Source organism: Coccomyxa subellipsoidea (genome assembly GCF_000258705.1).
Source record: "Coccomyxa subellipsoidea C-169, whole genome shotgun sequence".
Taxonomy (NCBI): Eukaryota; Viridiplantae; Chlorophyta; class Trebouxiophyceae; family Coccomyxaceae; genus Coccomyxa; species Coccomyxa subellipsoidea.
In genome coordinates this window covers 153963-177769 of record NW_005178025.1, presented here as the reverse complement: position 1 = coordinate 177769, position 23807 = coordinate 153963, and the positions used below count along the sequence as shown (strand labels likewise).

Here is a 23807-nt window from a genome sequence, read left to right as displayed (position 1 = left end):
TCCGACCCTTTGGCAGATGCCAAGAGGTTTTCAAGCTCCCAGAGCAGCATATTGCAGTACATTAATATTAGCTTTTTACGTTTGCCCTGTTATGGGCAAAGTTGATGCAATTGATACAACTGTGCCACACTGTACTGTCTTTTTGAATGTCCTGCTTTTGACATTAAATTCTGGTGGAGAGCTTCCCGGTGCAGAAGGTCGGAGTGAAAGAAATGTGGTCTTGGGCTCCTTTTGCTGTGGTTCTGCCTAGCAATACGTGCCAGGCAGCCTCACTTTTTTTCCCTTGTGAGTTGTATTGAGTTTGCATTTGGGATGGTAACTTTAATGGATTTGCAAATTTCGCATGTGGTCAAGGTGCTTTGACTACACTTGGTCTCTTGCGCTGCATATTTCGTGGCATACCGTGCTTAATATTTGGTAGCAGCTTGCTAACATGCACATTGGGCACTTTGTTTTGTTAAGCGCCCAGTGCGCATGAGTTCGACAAGCTTCAACCTGGACGACTTGGTCAGCAAATATTGGGGCTGTGCTTGTTGTTCTATTATAGTTATGGTGAGTTTTTAGGGGATTTGAGCAGAGTTGTTAGCTCTGAAGGGGCTGAGTCTGAAGGGGGGGAGTTTGTCTCTGCCAACTTGATCGAGATGGTTTATGTCATAAGCTTTGAGAAGCACGTGCACCATGGAATTATCCTTTGATCTGCCGCAAGCACAGGAATATATATATAATAGCTGCACAATTGTAAGTGGGGTGCCTGACAGCCACGCTGGAAACATGGGAAGACATCAAGTATGGGAAGACATCATGCTTTATCACTATCACTGCATCAGCTCAGTATAATATCACCGCAGGACAGACGAGCACTAAAAGCTGGGGATTTATTGTAGCACTGCTACACATTGTTCACTTGCAAAGCACACTCCTCTCCTCTATGTCGCTTGCTTCTGCTCCACGTTCTGCAGATCTCTTCCCCTAAATCCTAAGAGGAAGAGTGCCATTGTTCATCTCAGGCTAGAAGGCGCCACTAAAGTTTGAGAACAGATGGGTGTATGCCCTCAATCCGCAGACACCGGACCAACAACAGGGAATCAACGGCCTAGACTTGAAAAACCAAACCTACTCACATGAGCTACATGCCCTGCCGCTGCTGTGCACCAGTTGCTCCACCAATACATGCGCTCAAATGGCAGCAGCAAGGAACCTGACACGCCGTGTTATTGCTGCCAAGCCTTGCTCTCAATCAGCATCCCAGATGAGGGATCCCAACATGAGATGAGCTTCGTGCCCCGCCGCCGCTGTGCACCCTTTGCACCACCCAGGATTGCCGTGACAGCGCCTCTTCCCTTGTCCTCTTGGGAAAGACGCCCTCAAATAGCCGCTTAATTACCGCTCAGATGAGCTTCATGCCTTTGTTCCCAGCCAAGAAACGCCCTCAAACTGCCGCGCAGATGAGTCAAGGACCCTCAGATTAGCTTCATGCCCTGCCTCCGCACGGTGCGCATGAGGCCGAACTGGACGGCCGCAGCCGCAATGGCGCCACCGGCAAGCAGCCGCACCGCGCCGATGTCGGTAGCGAGAGCCGCCAGCGCCGCAAGAGGGGAGAGCGCCACCAGTGCAAAAGGGGACGCCCCTGTGCGGCTCCACATGTACTGCGCAGAAAAGGAGACAACCTCAGTGAAACTTTATGTGCACGTGAGTGAGACGGATGCTGACTACTGCTACAGTGCCGCTCCCTTCTGAATTCTACGAAATGCATGAATGGGAAAGCTGCAATTTGGTGGTGCAAGAGCTGCTTAGCTCCTTGAGGAACACAGTGGATACAGTCTGGCCTGCAAGAATGGCAGCAATCTGACGAGGCTTCTTCACTTGAGCTGAGCATGCAAACACCGGCTGATGCTGCAAAGTAGGGCCTTCAGAACTCCCAATGCTTGACAATTAAATAAAAAGCAAGCCATTTCTCACCTGCAGGAAGAACACATGATTTGGCAGCGTCGCAGCCAGCAGCCCGAGGTTCTTGACCAGGAACCAAGTCCCAAACTGCGCGTCGTCCACCACAAACGGCGACCGCTCTGTAAACGCGCTGTGCTTTGCTAGCGCTGTTGTGACGGCTCCTATCGACAGGTACGCGCTCGCGCAGAGGACCGGGGGAAAGTACCGCCGCCGGTTTGTCAGCCCCCGGAAAAGCAGAGGGTCCTGGTTCAGCGGCAGGAGAATCGGCGCCAGCACAAAGATTGCCTCGTCCGCTCCCTGCATGCATGCAAACTTAGTCAGTTGCGGATTCTTGGAAAGGTCGCAATTGAGACAGGCTGGCACCAGACCACAGGAAAGCCATGCAGGAAACTCTACAAGTAGAGTGTTAAGCACCATCATGTAATGCTTCCTCAGCGACCATTTGTACTCTGAAGAACTTCAAACTCCACAATGTGCAATGATTTGCATGGACAGTACAGTACGGGTGTGAGTTAAGATGCAGCATAGAGCCGCACCTGTGTCAGGGCTGCGTTGAGCGCCAAGCAGAGCGCGAGGCAGAGCAGGGTCGCCAGATTGCCTGCGGTTGGTGCCCATGCCAATCCCTCTGTGGCCAGCCTGGAAAAGAGGCAGACAGCTATTTCCAGGCAACGTTAATACTGTTGGCACAGTTACTTGCTGCAAGAATCGTGTACACAGAGGTTGGAACATCCTCGTGGTCGCTGATCCAGGCTCAAGTTGGGGCGCCCAAATTGCTGCAGCCCTTTTTAAGGCTGTTCTGCAGCAAGTCCTTTGCTCCACGTTGAGCCAAGATCCACCTCCACGGATATTCTACCCCCTTTCTGTGTGCCCACGAGTTCTGTTCACGGAGGATGCAAGCTCCTGCATCTCTACCAGCACTGTGTGCCGTGTATGCAGAGCTTAGGATAGAGGTGCCCCACTCTCCAGACATCACTTCTGCCAGAAGGGGCTAAACATGCAAGACAGTGAAAATCAGAGATGGGCATGCCTGTTGAGGAGCGCGCCCCCGGGTCCCCTCATCTGTGGCGCTGCAGGGAACGCCCCAGCAGGCAGACACGCCCCAAGGAAGCCCGCCGCCCTCTCCGCCGCAGCGCTGCCCATCTGCGGCCACAGCTCTTCCATCCTCAAATTCTCGCAACCAAATCAATGCTTTGAAAAGCCGTTTTGGCAAAAATGCAGACCCTCACTGTGAAAATCCTAGAGGAAACCGGATTCCTCAGCTGCTCTACTTCTGCTGATTTTTTTCCACCCTGCCGGCTACAAGTAGTTGTTCACTCTGTGACCATGCCAGACAAGTCTGTCATGCAAGTTGTTGTTCACTCTGTGACCATGCCAGACAAGTCTGTCATGCAAGCACCGAGATACACGCAGCTGACAGCATCTACAAACCAGGTGCAATTCTTCAAACAATGATCGCCGATAACACTAGTGTTTATAGGGGTTAGGGAAACCCCAATTAAAATCCCCACATAATAACTCTATGATCATGATAGGCTGCAGACGCCCTGCGTGTATGCCCTAAGGCCTCTGGCTTTGGGATCGCCGACCCTGTAATAATAATAATAATAATAATAATAATAATAATAATAATAATAATAATAATAATAATAATAATAATAATAATAATAATAATAATAATAATAATAATAATAATAATAATAATAATAATAATAATAATAATAATAATAATAATAATAATAAGCAGAGGTGGCTGCACCTGGAAGGATCCCAGCCTTGTTGCTCCCGGCCCGTCAGCCGCCACGTCAGCGGCCGCCGCCGACACTTTCAGTTTCAGTGCAAACGCCAGCAGCAGAGCTTGCGCCGCCCACACTGCCAGCAGAGCCGCTCTGCATGCAGAATACAGGCTATCAATTATCCGCGCGATCAGAGTTGCACTGGGATCAAGGAAGGCACAGGAAGCGGGCTGTCTGCCTAGCCCCCAGCACCTCACTTGCTACAGCTATGACACGCAAAATTAGGCTCCACGCTGTGTTACAATTGGGCAAAGGATCGGATTATATGCTGCAGAACAGCCGCATGATCAGATTTGGACACGAGTAGACAGGACAAGATGTAGATGAAAACAGTGGAATGCAGGCATCAAGGCAGCGCGAGCGCCAGAAGACAAGAGAAAGGGCTGCCTCGCAAATGGACGCCACGTCCTCCTAGATCTATATTTCTTGTCACCCCTAGATTAAAATGAAGAATGGGTAGTGGACTGCCTGCTGCGCTTCCAGCACTCTAATTAGTCATGGCTGCAACAGTAAAGAAAGCCTCCTCTCTGCGCTGAATTCGGCAATTTCTCACCAAGAATTATTGTTGTAGTTTGTATCCCCCAGCACTCAATGCTGCAGAAGTCTTGGAATTCTATACACTGTAATTTTTTGACAGATGCATGTGAGCAGTGTTACGGCAGCGCACCGCTGGTTGGCGGAGCGTTCGAGGTCGAGCTGCGCGGAGGGATCGCTGTGCAGACGCAGCGCATCGCTCGGCAGCGGCGGCAGCGGCAGCGAACCCTGCAATCCACCCCAAGTTTGTGTTGATGTTGATGAAAATTCTAGAATTTCCCTCCTGTAGGGCTATTCCATCCCCCATGAAACCCAAATTCACACTATGCAGACTCCGGAGTCCACGCGCTGAAGCAAAGTACAAGGTAAATCCCTGGGCACAAACACAGTCAACCATGATGACAATCAAACCCCAACCAACGAGTCACTTGCACAAAATTCGGTTCATGTGACAATGCAGCTCCAGCGCCATTGCATCAATTATGGCAAGAGGGCGTGCGTAGAGGGGAACCTGCAGGAAGCTGGACCCTGAGGCCAGCCTGACCTCTGGGTGGGGCACTTTATCATATGGTGCAAATCAGGTATGCGAAGACAGGCCTGGCTCTGTCTGAGGGGCAATCAGCCCCTTTGACTTTTGGAGGACAAGAGGTGGGCAGAGTGGAACCTGCAGGAAGCTGGCGAGGGGCAGCAGGAGCGCCCATGCTGAGGCGATCCATGGCAGCAGCGCCGGCGGTGCCGCCACCGGCCGCTGCAGAAGCGCCAGAAATGCCGCCGCTAGCATCGTGGCCGCAAATACCAGCACCTGAAATACACTCCAGCTATAGTGTTGATCTTGACATCCTTGATCCTTGTTCTTGACTTGTGATCCTTGATTCTGGTCAGGAAGAGCCTCCCCAAATGGCTTTTCACGTCTTATTGTAGCAACGATTTACTGGACAAAACATAGCTGGGAAAACCAAATAACATCCAAGCTACCAAGATGTGACTTGCACTCCCCGATTCCAAGCAAAAGGCATGCGAACAACACGCTAGCTATCAATTCCAGCAGCAATTCCGCGCCCTGCCTGGGCAGCCGCAGGGATATCTCACAGTCTTGCACCCTAAGACATCTGTCCTGCCGTGGCAATACAAATAATAAAACCCAAAAAAAGAAAGAAAAAGAGGAAGAAAATTAAACCTGCAGCGGGGGCTCCCCCGGGAAGAACTCCCACATGAGGTACGCGCCGACGCAGGCTCCGCTGACGCCGGCAAACGCGGCCTGGCCGGCCACGCTGCGCACGCTGCGCACGCTCTGCTGCCCGCTGCCCGCCGCCGACAGGCCCGCCAGCACCGCACCCTGCGCATGAATTTAGCTTGTTAAGGTCATTCCACCCATACAAGGATACGGTCTGATGTGCTCGTCTCAAAACTCTGGCGCGAGTGCATGCAAAGAGCTGTGTGCACAAATCTGTCAGGCCTACTGCTGCCATTTGATTATTAGCAGCTCTACAAGATTCCATCTCAGTACCGCAAATTAAGGTGAAATGCCAATGCACTACAGTTTGGGCCGACTGAAGGGCAGTGAAGGCTGGCAGGGAATCCTTGAGACGTTGCTGCGATGCATTAGCCCTGCGGGCTGGAACAAGCGTGTAATAACAAGAGGCAGAACAACAAGTCATTCAAGGCACAGGAGGAACGCACGATGATGAGCCAGAGAGGCCAGTGACGGCGGCGCGCGAGTGCTTCGCTGTAGATGGCAGCGTCGTCCTCTTCGGCCCCCGGTACATGGCGCTCGTCCCACAGCCGAGGGCAGAACCCGAACGGCAGCGCCGGGCAGCCCACTCCGCCCTGCGGGCAGCCCAAACACTTAGCCAGCACAAGTGATTGCAAGTTTTGGGAGAAGAGTCCCACAGCTCCCAGACCTATGTGGCTAGATCAGCTTGGTGCGTCAGTTCCCCTTAAATACCCTTTCAGCATCACTCTTCAATACTTGGCCAGCAACTCTCGTCATGTCTGCCGGTCATTCTCTCTGCAGCAGGGCCCTTTGCAAGGGCGTCATGGCGATAAGCAGCACCAGTGAGCCACTATAAAAGCTTCCTTATTGAGTCTTAGCCCCCAGTGATCATCTGCTGAATTCACCTGCTTCCTTGTTGCAAAATATCCCTAGCACAAGTAACCCAGTAACACAACCTCCCAGCTTGTTACAGCACCACTGTAACAGAGCGCCTGAGCACTGCTATAAAAGTGTTGTGACAGCACCACTGTAATAGCATGCCTCAGCACTGTTGCAGCAGCGCTGTGACAGCACCTGTGTAATAGCACGAGCGAGCCCTCTTACAGCACCACTGTAAATACTACCCATTGAGCACTCGGGCATTGCTACCCAGCAATGTCTGTCTGCAGTAAGCGGGGGAGGACACAGACAGCAGAACAATCTTGCTGTACCCATAGTACCCACACTTGGGTCTGCACCCCGCAGAGTGCTGATATTGACATAAGTACGACTAAGCAGTCGCCTGATCGGGCGCGCACCTTGGTCGGCAGCGGCGGCCGTAGCATGACTAACAGCGCGCCGGCCGCGGCCAGGAACGCCAGCGAACGGCGCGCGCGCTGACTCGCCCCGTACTGGCAGGCCACAATCGGTGCGCAGCCGGCCGCCACCCCTGCTCATTCCAGTCAGACGCTCAATGAAATCGAATCATTGCCTGAATTTTTGTCACTTTTAAAATTGATATTCCAGGCCACCGGGCCTCTTCAAATCTGCTGGAAATATATGCCCAGCAGGTGGATTGCCAGCCTGCATGTGCTCTTTTTAAGACTGGCTTAGTGAGAAAAGCACGGGAAGAAGTACCACAAAGATGGGCATAAGCCCTCACAGTCATGCAGACAAGATCCACACGCCCGTTGAAAGAAACAGACCGTCTCGGCATGCCAGTGCAACCCCACACAATAAGATTCCCAGGCGGTCTCGTCGCACCTAGCAGGAGGCAGCCGAGCAGCACCGCCTCTGTGGGGCGACCACCCATCACTCTCTGGAGGACCTCGAACAGCGCATAGCGCGCATGCAGCACCGACACCGCCACTCCAGCCGCCTGAACCAGCCCCTGTAGGCGCAGCAAACATTCAAATGAATTCAAAGCCTGAATTTTAAGAAGTCAGGTAGCGTCTGCAGAGCTGCACGCAAGCAGCTGAGCCGAGATGCAAATATCCTGAAGTGCTGACGGTTATCTGAGCGTTGTGCTTGCCATAGCGAGGCTGGCTGTCAATACAGCCGTGCACATTAAGACCACTTTGCTTAGTGCTTTGATTTTTTGTGATTTTCAGAAAGATGGTGCCTCCTCAAGCTCTGACTTGTGTTGCCGGTCAGTGCATGCAGTCAAGGCCGTTCTCAATATGGGCAAGCAGCTGTGTTGTGCAAGAAATGCAGTGCAATATGAGCATACATGGTATGCACGGAGGGAACGCGCCTGCCAGACGGGTGTGCTGTAGCCGCGGCGTGCCTGCTGCGGGGTGAGGGATGAGTCATCAGGCGGGAGGGAACGCAGCAGGAAGGGCGGCGTCACCGCCAGCGTCACCAGCAGCACCGGCAGCGTCAGCCGCGCCTGGCCGCCGCAGATTGGTAAGATTAGTCAGGCTCAACAACATGAAGGAAGGATCACAGAACCTTAAACCTTGAGCAGGGACTGCACCTGGCCGCGTCCGCAGAGTAGTCAGACTCAACGAAATGACTAATACACAATCACGTAGTAACCCCTCGATTTTGGAACAGCAGGGACTCCGCCTGTTGCACGGCTCATCCAGCAAGTAAGATTCTGCTTATCCAGGCACGTCACATGAGGCACAGAGCTTCCTGCTGATCAATGCAGCAGCTTGATGGCGCTGTGCGGCAGTGATTTGAGCTCTGCCAGTAGCATCACGGAAAGGACATCCCTCACCATTACAGAGGTCAGGTCCCGGCAAAGAAGAAAAGGACTATGCAATTGAGAGGGCAAAAAACAAAGGCCTTGAGAAGCATGAAACGTGGCCCACCTCGGGGATGGCAAGCATGGAGAGTTTGGCAACGTAGATGCACTGGACGAGCCACGAGGCGGCCACGCCGACGCGGAAGCCGGCCTGCAGCTTCCGCGTGAGCGCCAGACCCAGCGCTGATGTCAGCACGACAAACACCGCCGGGTACATGTCATCGCCGCCGTCCTCATGCACCCCGGCAAACAGGTTCTCCTCCATCGCCGCCACCACCACCGCCTGTTCAAATTGGTATTCAAATTCAAATTCAAATTTAAATTCAAACTTGAAATTTCCAATTTCATATTATATAAATTGACATGCCAGAAAGGGAAAAGTTCCTCCTAGGTATCGACAGGACAGGCCCCGGAGAAACGAACAATACAAATATTCTGCCTTGACTGAGCACAGTGCTTGCGGCATGAAGAGAACACCGCTGCGATTGCTCCTTCTGTCATGGCAACAATCCGGATGCACAAGGCATCCAAACTTCCCCGCCCACTGACTATGGATGAGAGAGACAGTACCTGTATAAGGAGCAGCGTGGAGGTAGCGCCAGGTGGCGCTTTGCTGTGCACCATGCCCGGCAGCAGCGCAGCCGCCGCTATGGCCGCCATCAGCAGCTTGCACACAAACTGCAGGCTGTGATGCGCCAGATTCACCTGTGGGTGAGGGACCTCGAGCTCAAAGATGACACTTCATCAAATATGCTCGTTCATGCCTGACGTTATGAACTTTTGAACCCCCAGCAAGAAGCAGAGACAAGACAGGATGTTCCTCAGTCGCCAGATTCAAGTTCCCAGGCAAACGCGACATACCCGAAAGTAAATGAGATGCAAGGGCGCCAACTTGTGAAACCTCCTCCGCAGGACAGAATTGCCATTGCAAGCAACAGTCTTAAGGCAACCCTTCATGAACAGTTCCAGTCCCTCACAGGCTGATATTCAAAGGGCAAGGGCACGCCACAGGAGACAGCGCACCTCCAGGAACCAGAAATGGTGCCCCACAAACCACGCAGCCGTCACGAGCGCGCCGCCGACGAAAATCACATAGTCTCGCAGCTGCCCGCTCTCGTACCACAGCACTAATCCCGACGCGGCCACAAGAGGCGCCGGCATCATTGCAACAGGAACACCGGCCGCGAAGGCGCCCGCGCATGCCGATATTATGACTAAGGACGCGCCGACCGTGCTCATGAAGGAGTTTTGCGCGTGAGTGCCCAGCAGGCCTGTACCAGATGGGGACACAAAGAAATCTGAGTGTCAGCTGGGACATTCCAGTTCCTTCTAACAAATTGGCAATGCATGCTCGAGGTGAGGCTGCTGAGGGATTGAATTTCTTGCTAGTTCATCCAGCCAGTAGAAGAGAAGCTATCCTCTGCTGGGCCAATCTTATACAAAATGCCTGATTGCTTGCTCCAAAAATGGAATGTGACAGGCCTTTCAGATGGCGGAATACAAATTTGACATCAGTTTTGAGGTGGATGTGACGCACCGGCAAAGTGCAGGATTCCAAGGGCCGCCGAGCCGTACAGAGCGAGGGTGACTAATACGTAGCTCCAGGGGGGCTGAAGCCAGATGTACTGCCCAAATGCTCTGAATATCACGCGCCCCTCCAATCCCCCCAGTGCCGCCGCCAGCGCGACTAATAGAAGCAGCTTCCTCACTGCATTCCTGTGAGGCACGTCCAGCGGCAGCCACCACAGCCCCTCCTGTGCATCGAAATTCCCCTGCTTCAGCCTCTGGTCAGGAAGATTGTCCGACTTTCAGATCACAGCCACCTTTATACACTGTGCTCTTCATTGCTTGCAGTAAAGGATGCAGGACGCCCGCAGGACCCCCAAATAAGAAAAGGCTATTGAAGGAGGAGACAGCGACAAAACAAGGCTTAAGATGGTGGCGAGGCACCACAGAGTGGCAGACAAACATGCTGCGCTGCATATTCAAGAATCTTGTCCAGCAAAAGCCTCCATAAATCAGAGAAATTGCATCAGTGCGTCCCTGACTAAATGCGGACTGGCTCCTAGGAGGCGCACCTGCAGGCAGGTGAGGAACAGCAGCGGAGCGGAAGCCAGCAGAAGCAGGCTCCAGGCATGCTGCGCACTTGCCAGCAGCACATGCCGGTGCGCCACAGCATACACTATTGGCGGCAGCGCTATGCAGAGAGCAGCCGCCGCAAATCCCTCCACCGCTGACTGGATACGCGCGTCGTCGCCCGTTACGGACCCCTTACGGTCCCCCGGCCGCCGCCGCGCGCCGTTTGCCCGCGGCCCGAATGACGGCTCCAACGGCAGCGCCAGCAGGCAGTACAGCCCTGCATCAGTAAATTAAACAATGGTGATGTGTTGGGTTGTTAAAACTGACCAGGAAAATAGTGTGTATTGAAGTTGTTGTTGTGCCTGACTGCACGCAGCATGCGGCATGCCTTCACTGCATGAACATTTGTGCTCAACAAAGCATGTATCACAATTTCAACTTCTCGACATACCCTGCCTCTAATTCCAAGCTTTATGAGAGATATCCAGGGCAAACTTTTGAGTGTGCCCGTCACCAATGCTTCTTTTCTTTCAATTCTTCATCTCCAACCTCGGACATGCAAAAAGCTGAAGCGTGCCTGCGAGGATGACGGCCTGGTAGTAGGGAGCAGCGGAGGCGCCGACAGCAGCAAAGGCTCCCCAGGAGAGGATCATGGCGGCAGAAGGGAACGATGCAGAGACCAGCAGCTTCTCAAGTGCCAAGCAGACCACTGGGTATTGCAGCTGCACCCACTTGAACTGGATGGTCGCCCACACGCCTGCCAGGGCACAACAATAAGTTGGAAGCCTTCAAAGATTGGAATAAGCTGGCCTTATACTTGAGCCCTTTGAGGCTCAAGTGTAAGGCCAGACACATATCATACAGCTTGTTTTGCTGTGATCTGTAGCCTCAAAGGGCTCAAGAGGGAAGATATTGGCAGGCTTGACTTTCCTGTTTCTCTAGTATAAAGCACTTGTAACAAGGGCGAACAATGTAATGCTCGACTTGTAGGAATTGCAGTCAAGCCCCCTCGTGCCTTTACACTCATAAGCATGTGCAACGTTGCCACCAGCTTAAGGCGCTGTGCATGTCGCAAAACGCTAGGATCTATTGGGTGCACAATTCTTTGTTGAACCCGAAATTGTGTTTGCGCATGCCTTACGGAAGGTTCAGACAGGGAATACTAGTGTCAGCTTGCTGAGCAATGCTGCCTTTATTTGTATATACTGTAGTGCTCATTCTCAAACCCGCAATGAATGATTATTTTTGGCCAAAAAGGGTGGATAAATGAGACCCTAGTATTATTGCATTCAGGAATACCCCTGAATGGTGCTTTAAAAATATCTTGTACCGCCGGGGGTGCGGGTTGTAGAATGAGCACTACAGTAGCATTTGCTGACTGGTCCGGTCTATGCAGTATCCTGTAAAGGTGTGGAGTCATGGCGCCAGGCAGGGGCGCACCCACTAGGAAGAGGGTGGATCCGCTGCACAGGCTGACAGCTGCTGACAGGATGAGCGGGCTGGGGCCGCCAAAAGAGGCCTCCGAGACCAGCATGCTGAGGTTGACTAACCCCAGAGTTATCCAAATCGCGCCCAGCGCCCCCTCTCTGTAGCGAAGCGCGTCCATGATATACGCCACCTGGCACAGCCAATCAGTCATGTCACATCGCTTCCAGGTAGCTTAGGGCTGATACGATGCCTGACTCTGATTTACACAGTCATGCGCAACAGGTGAGCACATGTCCACTGTAACGATTGCAAGATTTAGATCAGCTTTGGTTGCATTACGACCTGGGCACAAGATGCAGAACATGCAAGAAGGACTGTTCCAAGAGCATGACCACTGCTTCTTAGGATTTGCTTGATCTTCTTGAACCGAGATAGCTGTCACGCTATGCTTCCTGTAAAGAAAGGAAATAGCTCCCTGCAGGATTATTCATGGAGAGGGTGAGTGCCCACCATCGCGCCCGCTAAGAAAACTCCGACTGGCAGCTTGCCCCCGAAACCGACCAGGACGACGAGGGTTGGCAGTAATATTGCCCCGATCCTGGCATTATGCTTGAATGACGTCGGGGCATAGCGCATGCCAACCATCAGTGGTAATTGGATCTCGCTTTTGAAAGGTCCAGATCGTTGATAAGCGCCACAATGACACACTTTTGCAAATTCATGCTATTTGCATCGCTCCACGCATGCGTGTCGCCAATGCCAGGAAGTGATGGTTCCCTTTCCACTTGATCAAGACACATCAATAAAAGTTTCGCAGTCTGGTTTCATGGTCTTTGTCTGTATGAAATCCCGCCACCTTTATATCGCATTTCTGATAGCAAAACTCTGCAAGCCTTTGTAGAAACTGCTTCTCAAGTGCACTTGCGTGCACATCTGTCTCGTGATATAGAGAAGAGAAGGATCAATGATTGTAGCACTGGCTGAACATGCTAGAATGGATTTCAATGAGACTGTGAAAGAATTTTCTCCAAGATGCATGAGCAAAGCTGCATCTCTTCGCTTGAAGAGAAATTTTGCACGTGGAGATACCGATGACTAAAGGTCAGCTTCCCACCTGGACGAAGCTACTGCTGGAAGGAGCTCTAGCTTCTGCCATGTTTCTTCAACTCTCTCACCTGATCTAAATCTCATTCCTATACTATAATTGTCAAATTCACCCGTGGTGCACTCAACTCGGAATATTTAGCTAGTGGTCAGCACCTCTCCTCCATGTTAGCCAAACACATAACTATTGTTATTATCCCAGGCTTTTCCTGCCAAAAGGGAAGGTATGTCCTGCAGACAAGCTGCAATTGAAGGCTGCCACAATCCTAACCCTTGTTGGACTCGCGAGTTCCAAGCAAGACCCAATCAACCGTGGGCACGGTGCTCAGTATGTATACCGCCCCCCGCCAGCCGGGGCCATTGTTAGGATCTAGTCATATATTTGTATATAGTACTGCTAGCTAGCCAATCGCCTGGCGCCATCCTCCATTGCCTCTAGAGCTGCCCTGAGTGTATCTCTCTCCACCTCCATCCGTGCGTACCGCTGCTCCAACACCTGTCAACATGACACCAATTTAGCAACAAATCAGAGGAGTGATGATTGATGGGTCAGGATCATTGTCAACCTCGTTGGCCTTCCAACTTGGCAGGAGCACAGCGCTGTTCATGCACCCAGCCCAGCTGAAAGCAGCTCTACGTGGTGCATGCTATGTGCATTTTTCCAAATCTACCAATTGCCTATCCCATGACAGTGATAAAAGGTACCCCATGACCTTTGGCCCCGGCTGGCGGGGGCCGTGCACCGTGCCCATGCTTGGTTGGGTCTTGGATCTGGCGAGTCCAAGAAGGGGTAGGATTGTGGCAGGCTTGTCTGGTATGCACACTACTTCCTGGCAGGAAAAGCGTCTACCGATGATGCCATGATGATTGCCTCTAGATTGAACAGAAGCCCTCATCAGCATTAAAGAAGGCTTGCGTCATGGTTGGAAGCCAGTTGGCTCACACCAGAATCTCAGAGATACTATGGCCGACATTTGGGGCAAGCACTTTAGTTGAGGGCCAGTGCAGCACCTCGTGTTCCCACTCCAGAGCCTTCAGCCGCTGCTGCGCAAGTTTCATGCGAGCTTTTGTCTGTGCTGCATTGGCCTGCACTTTCTCAAGGCCGGCCAGAGCAGCCCTCTGAGCCTCCACTGTCTTTTGTGCCTGCACACGCACTTGACACATGATATCTAGCAAAAACATCATTTCTTTCGTAAGGATGGCTGCCGCACAGCTTCTCCGGTGGGGAGCACAGAGTAAGCCAGTTGAAATCCTGTAGTAGTCATTCTAAAACCCGCAAAAAATAATTGTTTTCGGCCAAAAAGGGTGGATAAATAATACCCTATCTGCCAATATATGACACATATGACAATTTTGAGACCACTTTTGGAAAGTTCTCAACAAGCTCAGTCCAATGGAGCATGATCCTGGTATATGTAATTATAGGGAGAGCCCTAGAAGTTGCTTTAGAAAAAAATTCCGCACCGCCGAGGTTGCGGGTTTCAGAATGACTACTACAGTATGTGCATGGACCCAATTCAGTCCATGCGCAGGCTTCTGATAATCCTCGCCAGACGCTCAGCTCAGGCCACAGCTAGGACTATACCACAGAGCTCAGAAGTGCAGTAGAAGCCAAACTTGGGTGCACAGCTGAGACCTCAGTCTTCTGCAGTACTGAGTCAATACTTGTGTGTGGTTACAGTATAGCACGGACCTGCGCTAGGGGCTCAACAAGCCGCTTGTTCTCAGCTGCGATCTCTGCTGCAAGCTTGGCAGAGGCAGTGTCTCGCCGCTTGAGCTCCGCAGCTTCCTCGCGCAGGGATTTGATTGTGTCGAGGTTAGTCGTGGTGACGCCGTTGTAGTACTCGCGCATGTCAGCGAACGCCGTCACATACTGCTGCATCAGGTCCTGCAGTGCACATCAAACGGATCTGTCAAGTTTTAGTCAGGCACCTGAAGTGGGTGTTGCAAGGCTGGTTTTCTGACTTTATAGCTGCATATTCGATGCTGCCAAGCCGCAAATTATCTCCTCTGTTTCCTCGGATCCATGCACACATGGTGGAAGGTGCTTTGGTTCCTTTGCCATTACAGAAACCCTGTATCAATAGCAGGACAAAGATGGCCAACACGGATGTGATCGACCAGAGCATGACATTGCGCCGCCGTCACCAGCAGAGGCCTGACATCTGGACCCGCATGGCATAGCGGGCATGACTAAGCTTAGAAATGCGCTGACCTGGACGTGCGCGTTCCTGCGCTCCTCCATCTCAGCCGCCTCGGCCTTGCGCCGCGCATCCGCCTCCTCTGTCAGTGCCCTCACGCGCCTGTGACACAAAACATCCCACATTGGATCGGGCTCAGGGAGTAACAGGGGTCCCAGAGAATGTCAGGCCAGGCTCTAAGTAGGGCAACAGCGGGCGGGTGCTTTGCCTCTTCCTTGAACAGCCCTGATTCTTTTGGACCATCCCTTGGAGGAGCAATAGGGCTGTCACACCCTGATGCAGCTCATGCTTTTAAATACAAATGGTTACGGGACCTCCCAGGGGGAGAAATTTGTGCAATCCTATTACACTCACAGGACAAAAGCACAGCACCATCACACTACAACCGCATCACGCTACAACCTATGTCACAGCAATGCAACAAGCTTTTGATATTGGAGACGGGTTCTGGTCCGCCCAGAAACTTCTGCCGCATCGACTGCCAAAACATGCATATCATCTATCCCTGGGATTGCATCTGAGATCTGCAGTGCTGGCTAGGCAACGTGTCCAGGCTCTGCCATAGCCTGGCGTCACACATGTTTCTCTGTTTAAGCCAACGATCTGCATCCCAATTTGATGGCCTGTGGAGACATATTTGAAAGTGATGTGTTGGCAGCGTTTGCAGCGGCCAAAGTCCAGCAATGGACTCCTGTGACCGCGCAACCGAGGAACGAGGAGAGGAAGGACGCATCAAGTCTTTGCCAGCCAATGACGCTGATGGTAAATGGAACCGACCTGTCATACTTTTCCGCCAGCTGTCGGGCGCCGTTTTCGACTTCCTGCCGCATCTTGCTGGCCTGCTTAGCGTGCTCCAGCTGCTCCTGCCTCAGCGCCTCCTCGTGCGCTGCTTCCTGTACAGCATGACGCACAGAGCATAGCACAGCATGCAAAGCGCGACGCGCTCATGCCTCACGAGGCTTCTTTATTCCTTCCATTTTCGCACCAGGAAACAAAAATGATCACAGCTCCAGATCACTTCCATTGGACTTTGCAGGTAGGGCGATGGGCTGACAGTGCTGCCATCGATGTTGCTACAGCCAACAGCAACAGAGTTGTAAACTTGTCAAAATCCAACTCTCATCAGTTTGCATGTGCAGAAATTTAGCACAGCCCGCTGCCTTCACCAGACAGATGGTCTTGCAACTCGCACGCAGCCCGTGCAGCAGTGGGCTGATTCTTGCGCTTTGAAAATTGCGCTCAAGCAGTGTTCGATGTATGCCAAAGGGGTGCAAGCGTCTTGCCTGCTCTCTGAATTGCTGCTGGAGGGCGCGCTGGTCTGCGAGCAGCTGTTGTTCCCTCCCCGCTGCCTGCTCCTCAGCCTGCTTCAGCCCCAGTTCTGCATCCGATTTGAGCACTGCCAAGCTGTTCTGGTGCTCGTACATCAGATGCTTCACCCGCTGCTTGTACACCTGCAGCAAAAGAAGCTGTGTCCCTACTTGGCGCTTGCACTGCCTTTTATATCTTGTATCTCCCTCCTCCTAGAGAAGCTGTGTTTGACAGCCTGACATAAGGTATCAAGCACAGAAGAAGGAGTTTATATTGCAAAAAGCAAGATAGGACACCAGAGTAACCGGGCACAAAAGCATGATGCACCAAGGAAAAGATCTTGGACAGAAGGGCGATGAGCTGGATTGCAGATGAATCTCTCACAGCAGGAGGGGGGATCATCCCCTCGGATGGGTCTATGCTCCTGGATACGCTCCTGGGAAGAGTTCTGGTCCGCTCAGAACTCTGTGCCACATAGACTGCCATGTTTACTTGGCAAGATCCCTGGGCTTGCCCAGTGAATCACCCCGATGGGGTCACAGGCAACCCCACACCTCTGTTGAAGCCTTGTCAGAACCTGCCCCACCTTGATCTCCACTTGATGCCTGTCTTGCAGGTCTTCTATCTCCCTGTCCTTGATGCGCAGCTCCGCTCTGCAACTGTCCAGCTCCTTCCTGGTGATGTCCCAGAAGGACTGAATCTTGTCCTGCGCAGATGGCAACGACAAAAAGGGATCGGCAGAGATTATTGCGTTGTTCCAGCATATTTGCAGCAAGGTGCAAGCTACAATCTCGTCGAACCGTGGCGTCAGGCTCAGCAAAACATGTTTCGTTGGGTGGGCAGATGCCGTCTTGAAATCTGGAAAACTCACCCTTTCCAGCTGCATGCGATTCCTCGCCTCCTCTTCCATTCTCTTTTCCGCTTGGAGATTCTGAAATTTCAGCGTGAGCTCGTCGATGCTGACGCCTCCCTCCTCTGCATTGGCTGCCTTCTGCTTTTTCTCCTTCTCCTTCGCTTCCTGCGACAGATAATGTCTTTTTCTGAGAGCGTTCCTCTGTATGTAAATAAATTCGGCAGATATTCCCACGATCAATCCGTGGACCCCACCTTCGCTGCTGATGCTTTAGACATTTTGGGCGGCATGGTTGCGACAGACTTTTGAACAATTCTCTTGAAGAACGACAGATTGTTCGAAAACCTATGCTGTTCACATGAATGGATGCCTCTGATAATCACAAAATATGCGGTGCCCAGGTTATGGGTCTATATTTAGACTGGCGGTGCCTGTTCTGGCATTCTGATCTGATCCTTCTCAACAGCCGCAAGTAGAGTGGTCTGCACATAGGCGCTTGCTTGATAAAATTCCAGATCGCTACTCTGCATCTGTCTGCAGCTGCATTTGCATGTGGGCAGGCCATAACAAGGATGGCCCCAAATTCTCAGGCTTTTCTAGATTGGGCGGACTAATGATTAGGAATGGTGTAGAGAAAATGCTTCTTTACATTCTCCCTGCAAAGATTCAGATGCACGAGCCCAAATTTGAATTTTGCAGTGAATTGCGGCTAGACCAACGCCATGTGTAATTCAAAACATGCTCTCCCCCACCCTGGGACTTTCCCTAGATAACACGGATGCTCTTTAAACAAATTAAATGCTGCAGATCTCAGCACCAAGACCACGCAAATCACTTTTCTAGAACAACAGCTCCTATTTCAGATTCAAATTACCATTTATTGCACACCAGAATATTCCTTTTTCCTACTATCGATATTAATCATTTGCTGACACAGCAGGGTACTTCCGGGACCGTCAGACTCGTTGTCAGCTGTTCTTCTGGCAAAATTACACAATAATCTCCTTCACACCCTGACATGGGTGCAGGTCATAGCATGCAGCCTATTTAGGCGGGTCCAATCAGTGTTCAGTCAAGGGGTACATCTTCATGGTAGAATACTCAAATCTTGGATACACGAGCAACGTTTTGGGCTGTCTCTGTCAAGTCAAATTTAAAGACAAGGTACCTGTCACAGGGATGACTACTCTTTAGTATCCATCGTTGGAATTTGCATGCAGAGAGAAAAGCAGCATGTCGCAGCGCAAGAACACCTCCAAAATATCAAAAGTTGACAGTCGGTGCCAGCTAAGCTTGCCAAGCTTGACTCAAGCTGCTTGAGAGTACGCCATGCCTGGCACCTCGAGCTCACAATTTGCAGGCACTGATCCATTCTGCAATTAGTTGATCAACTTGTTTGCAGCCTGGGATTGCTTCCTTGATAGCCGTTGCGGGTGATTATTTGCCTGTCCAGAATGTGGGCACACCGGGCACGCCATGCCCGGCACAGTTCAGCTGTAAAAATAGTTCCAGGATGTTACTCTTTACTGCGCTTGTGGTTGCAGCTAGCCAGCACCTGAGCTCAATAGAAACTCACGCCCTGGTACTGCCCAAGACATCCACTGCACCTGCCTAAAGCTGACAGCGTCAGGCCTTTCTGGCGCTTGTGTGTTTGATCAAACTCATGATACAACTCATGAGTCCATTGGATGACTTTCCGCAGTGGATTGCATATCAGCAACCATGATATGCCCTCAGATTCCCCATGTCATATCATCGCGCATGCGCATGGCCCGCCACTGCACAAGGTGCTTCCCGCTTAGATTTTTTTTTAGTTTGAAGGGTAACCATAAACCTCGAATCTGAGTTTGACACGTGTCCCCGGCTCTATCACATGCATGCCCGCATCTGTGCCCCTCCCCTTCAACTGCCCCTTTCTCCCCTTAAGGGGCTTCTCAGGGGACTCTTAAATAGTTGGTAAAGACTCCCCCGGCTTCAGGAGCTTCAAGAGTAGACTGTGACAGGAAAGTAGCTGGTCACTGAGCCGCTATTTGTGTCCAGCAGAGCCTGTGGCGCCACCGCATAGAGAATGCACGTGCCCAGACCCGGAGATGGGACAAAGTTGGTGTCAAAAGTTGCAAATGTGCACGACGCAGCGGTGCAAGCAGCGGTGCACGCCGTGGGAGCACTCAGGGAAAGGGTGCTCAGCGGAGGCGCGGCCGAGTAAGCGAATCCGCCGAGCATGGCATAGCCGCCCCCGGTTGTTGGCACGTAGATGTAGGTGGTGGTGGCTGCATTAACGTCGCCTGTGAGGGGGGTAGCATCTAGGTAGGCTTGGCAGCTGCTGCCGATGCCAGTGATGCCATTAGTGATGGCCGCAGTGCAGTCAATGGCATCGCAGTAGCGCAGGCAATTTTGCAGGCCAACCCCGACGCCGCCGAAAACATTGCCTGCAAAGGTAACCGTGCCCTTGACAGCCGCATATCCAGCACCTGTGAGCCATGAACATCCCGCCACATGCTCAGAGCCTTTGGAAATCCCCAAGAATGCAAGGGAGCACTTGCTCGTGCCTATGAAGAACTTCAGAGATCTAAAAATTGTGCTGCACCTCTGTCAGGAAATCAGACCCATGTTACAGAAATTGGACCAAAACTCCAACCCAGAGCCACTACTCTGAGAGGAATAGGGTGCAAAGCATTGCCACATCGAAAACTAACACAGGACGCATGCATAGGAGCCATACTACAGGGTGCATGCACGCACCAGGCTCTTCAAAGGAGAAATTTGTTTGGAATGTTACACATCTAACCGACGCAAAAGAGCGCGCACCGCAATAGCCGGACCCATCACAAATGCCGAAGACGGGGGAATTGTCGCGGTTCTGGGTGCATTCTGTTGAGGAGGCCAGTGTGACGCAATCGTAGTCTGGCGAGTCGCTGGCGCATTCTGAGTTTTGGACATCGTAGCAGACACCGGGTGTTGGGGGCCCGCTGCTTGCGCGGCAGAGGACTGGGGATGTGGCAATGCAGACTCCATAGGAGGGGTTTGGATTCTGCCACAACAAGGAGATGCCTTTAAAACGATCTGAATTTGTGAGGAAAGGAGGGTTCGGCACCATACAGGATAGCCCAAAAGCTGAGTAAGTTCAATCCCATCAAACAGACGGTTTTTGCTTGTGTGTGACAGCTGGCCTACCCTGAAATATCAATCCACAAAATGTGTTCCACTGCATGGCATATACGGGTCATACATAGGATCCTTTCAAAGTCATTGTTGCGGCAACCTCCCTTGACATGCCATGCAAGGCCTCATAATAGATCCTGATTGGCTCATTATCCACAGGCATGAATGGCAGCAGACAGCAGGGTGCGCTTTGCATACAGTAATTTGCCCCACATGTGCGGCACACCTGGTGTGATTTTCAGGCACTGGTTTGCAGCTGCGGTGCAGCAGGTGTCGGCCAGAGACGGTTGCAGCACCAGCGCTGAGCAATTGCCTGCTCACACGTGACATCCCAAGCTCAGGCAACACTGCCTTTTAGACAGACCTCCTGACCTTGAGAGCACATGTCATGACAGGGCTACAGCTGCGACTGCTCGATGACACCAATAAATGGCACGCTACTGAACCTTTGCATTGACCATGCTGTGCGCTTTGTGCTTTGGCATTCAGGCTGCCGTGCGCCCCTCGGCACAGCCTAACATGCTCTGAGGGGGCGTTCCATGCAAGCTTCCTTTGTGTGAGTATACTAAACAAGTTGCAGTGCTTGTCTGGTGCCAAATCACATGCAAGCAAATATATGATTGCTGAAATTGCTGAAGTCAGCACCGGGGGCATCAGATTCTCACCCACTCCCGTGGGACCTGCATATGCAAACAGACATCCCTCAGACGCATCCCGACATGGCTTGCAAATGTGCCTCAAACACTATATGATGACCTTCTGCATGATGATCAGGAGGCGAGCTTGTTTGTTGGGGTCTCGTTCATTTTCAGCACATCCTGGCCCAGACAATGGCTAACTAGTCAAGAGTCCCCTAGGGGCCAGGCATGCCGCAGAGACTCCAAGGGTCATCTGCTTCACTAGAAGAGACTGCAAATGCCAACAGTGAAGTACATGCATATTCCTTAAAACAACAATTGATTGGCGAAATCACCTGTCGGGCCAGTAGTGCCAGTATCGCCTGCAACCACCAGCATGCACAACCAATCATTAACCCCTGAAGTTATTGGAAAAAAAGACATTGGTGCGGTCCTGCTATTGCTTTGGTTGGTCAGAAACTGCACATCATCTAGGAACAACCAAATTGGACTAATGCAGAAGGTGGACTAGCAAGCAGCTGGGATATTATATCCCAATATGGCAATGGAAACATGCACTTTGAGCCAAAAGCACAAATAGCGTGCAGTTGCAATAGAGCATGTTGCGAATCGCACTTACCATCGCGGCCTGTGGCTCCTGTATTACCATCGCGACCGGTGGCTCCTGCATAACCGTCGCGGCCGGTGGCTCCTGTACTACCATCGCGGCCTGTGTCTCCTGTATAACCGTCTCGGCCGGTGGCACCTGCACAAAAGCAATGTCATCCTCAGACACAAAATCCTTGGTCCTTTCAATCGTGGAATGCCACAAAAATGTCGTCCAGCTCAGCCCCAGTTTCCTGCTCCCAATAAGTTTGAAAGCATTACCGCTAACAGGGCTCACACCAGCCCAGCACCCATCATCAGATTTGCATGCCCACAACAGATTTTCACACTGTGTTTTGTTTGGTGCTTTAAAGCACTTGTGAGTGGGATTTTTATACCAAAATTAAGGTCAGTAGCGGTTGAAAAGCACCTGTGTCGCCACGGTCTCCTGTGCCGCCAATGCCGGGGGAACCTGTTGTGCCGGGGGTACCAGGCGTTCCCTGTCACACAGAGACCGTTCATCAACAAAAACAATAATTTGCTTTTATCATCACATGCTGTTCCTGCCAATGGCAAGGTCTGCCTGCAGCAGCTGCAGGTGAAGGCTGAATGCTGCCACAAAATCTACCCCTTGATGGATATGCCAGATCCAAGGGAGACCCAATCAAGGGACCAATATCTGATATATCTAAAATATCTGCCTTCGAAGTCTTCTTCGAGCGGACTTAAGGCCCTTGATCGAGGTCACTATGCAGTGGCCTCAAAGCATGTGGACACCACAATGTGGAGTGCGCTCACAGCCGGGAAAGATCATCAGAAATTAGGGAGTCACCGTGCCATTTGCGGCTTTGAGCCTGGCAATCTGCTGCCGCAAGTCATCGATCTCTGCTCGCAATGCCATATCGCCCGCGGCTCTCTCTGCCTTGCTGTCTGGCAGAAAGCCAAACGAGGCTTGTAGCTTCTTCAGTGCATCGTCTGCCACCTTTGATATATTCAGAGGCTGAAGCGCGTCGAACTGCTTTTCACCTGGGGCCACAAGGAAAGCAACACACTGCGTCATGAAGCACTGCAGGCGCCATGCTCTGAAGCACAGGCTTGTCCAAGCGTCCCTGTCTTTCATGTTAGGTAATTGATATGAGGTTCATTTGGATCCCAGAGTTCAGAGGTAGTGATTTTTTCATGACGAGCCACACGTTTCAAGCCTAGTTTAATAAACTGCCAGGGACATGAAAGGCATATGTTCAAGGAGAAAAACACCAAGCTTTAAGGCGGCTGTTCCCTGTGAAAAGTGTAAACTTGGGTTGTGTCTGTTCAAAGGGTGTCGACAGTGAGGGAATGGTCACCAGCTTGGGATGCTTGGGTGGTGGCAAAGATGATCCCCACCAAAAATAGGATGCAAAATTGCCCTGGCGAAAACAGACATCGAAGTCCTGCGCCTGGGACGCTGCGCTGGATGTTCGCCCGAACTCAAATACAGCCTGCGCACCTGTTCACAACACGCACAATATCAAGGGTCAGGGAGCTAGGTCCCTGCATGATTAGGGCTCTTAACACCTTTGAAGCCTCATGACAGCCATTTTTGCCAAAGATGGCGCCCGGCTGCCCCCAAGGTATGACGCACTTAACGGGCAGGCCAAAGGTCCGACGAGTGACTCTTTTGCGGAGGCACGCAATTTCTTCGATCTTATGCTCTCGAGAAGCTACTGCATAGGTCCATTTATGATACTGGACAGTTGCTGAAGGAGTGAAATCTGCCCAGATATGCCGGGACATAGGAACAAAAACAGTCCGAATACAATGACACCTCAGCCTGACAGTCAGGGTTCCGCGATATGTTATCGTCCTGCTTGTGACACACAGCACAACTCCCACACCTCTGCGAGAACCGTTTGATTCTTCCAAGTGCGCCAAGATGCCAATGACAGCGACAAACAGGTGAAAAGTTGTTCTTACCTAAGCGCAACTCTGTCTCGCCCTATGAGCTGATTCTGTACTGGGTCAGCAAAGCTGTCTCATACAACACATCTCTTGAAAAAATTGTAATGCCTGCATCTTCAGTCACGCTGCGTCTCGTATCTGTTGCGAGGCGTCATTGACCAATTTGAAGTAAACACACGTTACGTGTGTCAATAAGTTGTAAGTTATTGCCCGAGTGAATCTGAGGGCAGAGGGGTGTTTAGGGGGGTTTGTAGGTCAGCATGTATTCTGCCATGAAGATCAGATCAAGAAAGATG

The 23807-nt window shown here is 51.7% G+C and overlaps 2 protein-coding genes across 2 annotated transcripts; both read right to left on the bottom strand.

Moving 5' to 3' along the window:
- Positions 1-1460: 1460 nt before the first annotated feature.
- Positions 1461-12367, bottom strand: COCSUDRAFT_58301 (hypothetical protein; the record flags this gene model as incomplete). Its single annotated transcript, XM_005644040.1, has 19 exons — positions 1461-1646; positions 1960-2244; positions 2484-2583; positions 3534-3833; positions 4408-4502; positions 4939-5076; positions 5452-5610; positions 5955-6101; positions 6786-6916; positions 7231-7357; positions 7697-7855; positions 8283-8498; positions 8786-8920; positions 9239-9486; positions 9753-9969; positions 10294-10571; positions 10851-11051; positions 11735-11912; positions 12233-12367. 19 exons carry the CDS (start codon positions 12365-12367, stop codon positions 1461-1463), a joined length of 3435 nt encoding a protein of 1144 aa, XP_005644097.1.
- An 856-nt stretch (positions 12368-13223) lies between these two features.
- COCSUDRAFT_19251 (hypothetical protein) lies at positions 13224-17347 on the bottom strand (the record flags this gene model as incomplete). Its single annotated transcript, XM_005644039.1, has 8 exons — positions 13224-13322; positions 13838-13969; positions 14520-14714; positions 15042-15129; positions 15805-15913; positions 16220-16478; positions 16922-17041; positions 17207-17347. Coding segments are annotated over 8 exons (1143 nt in total), but the record flags the coding sequence as incomplete, so codon positions are not given.
- Between the last annotated feature and the right edge of the window lie 6460 nt (positions 17348-23807).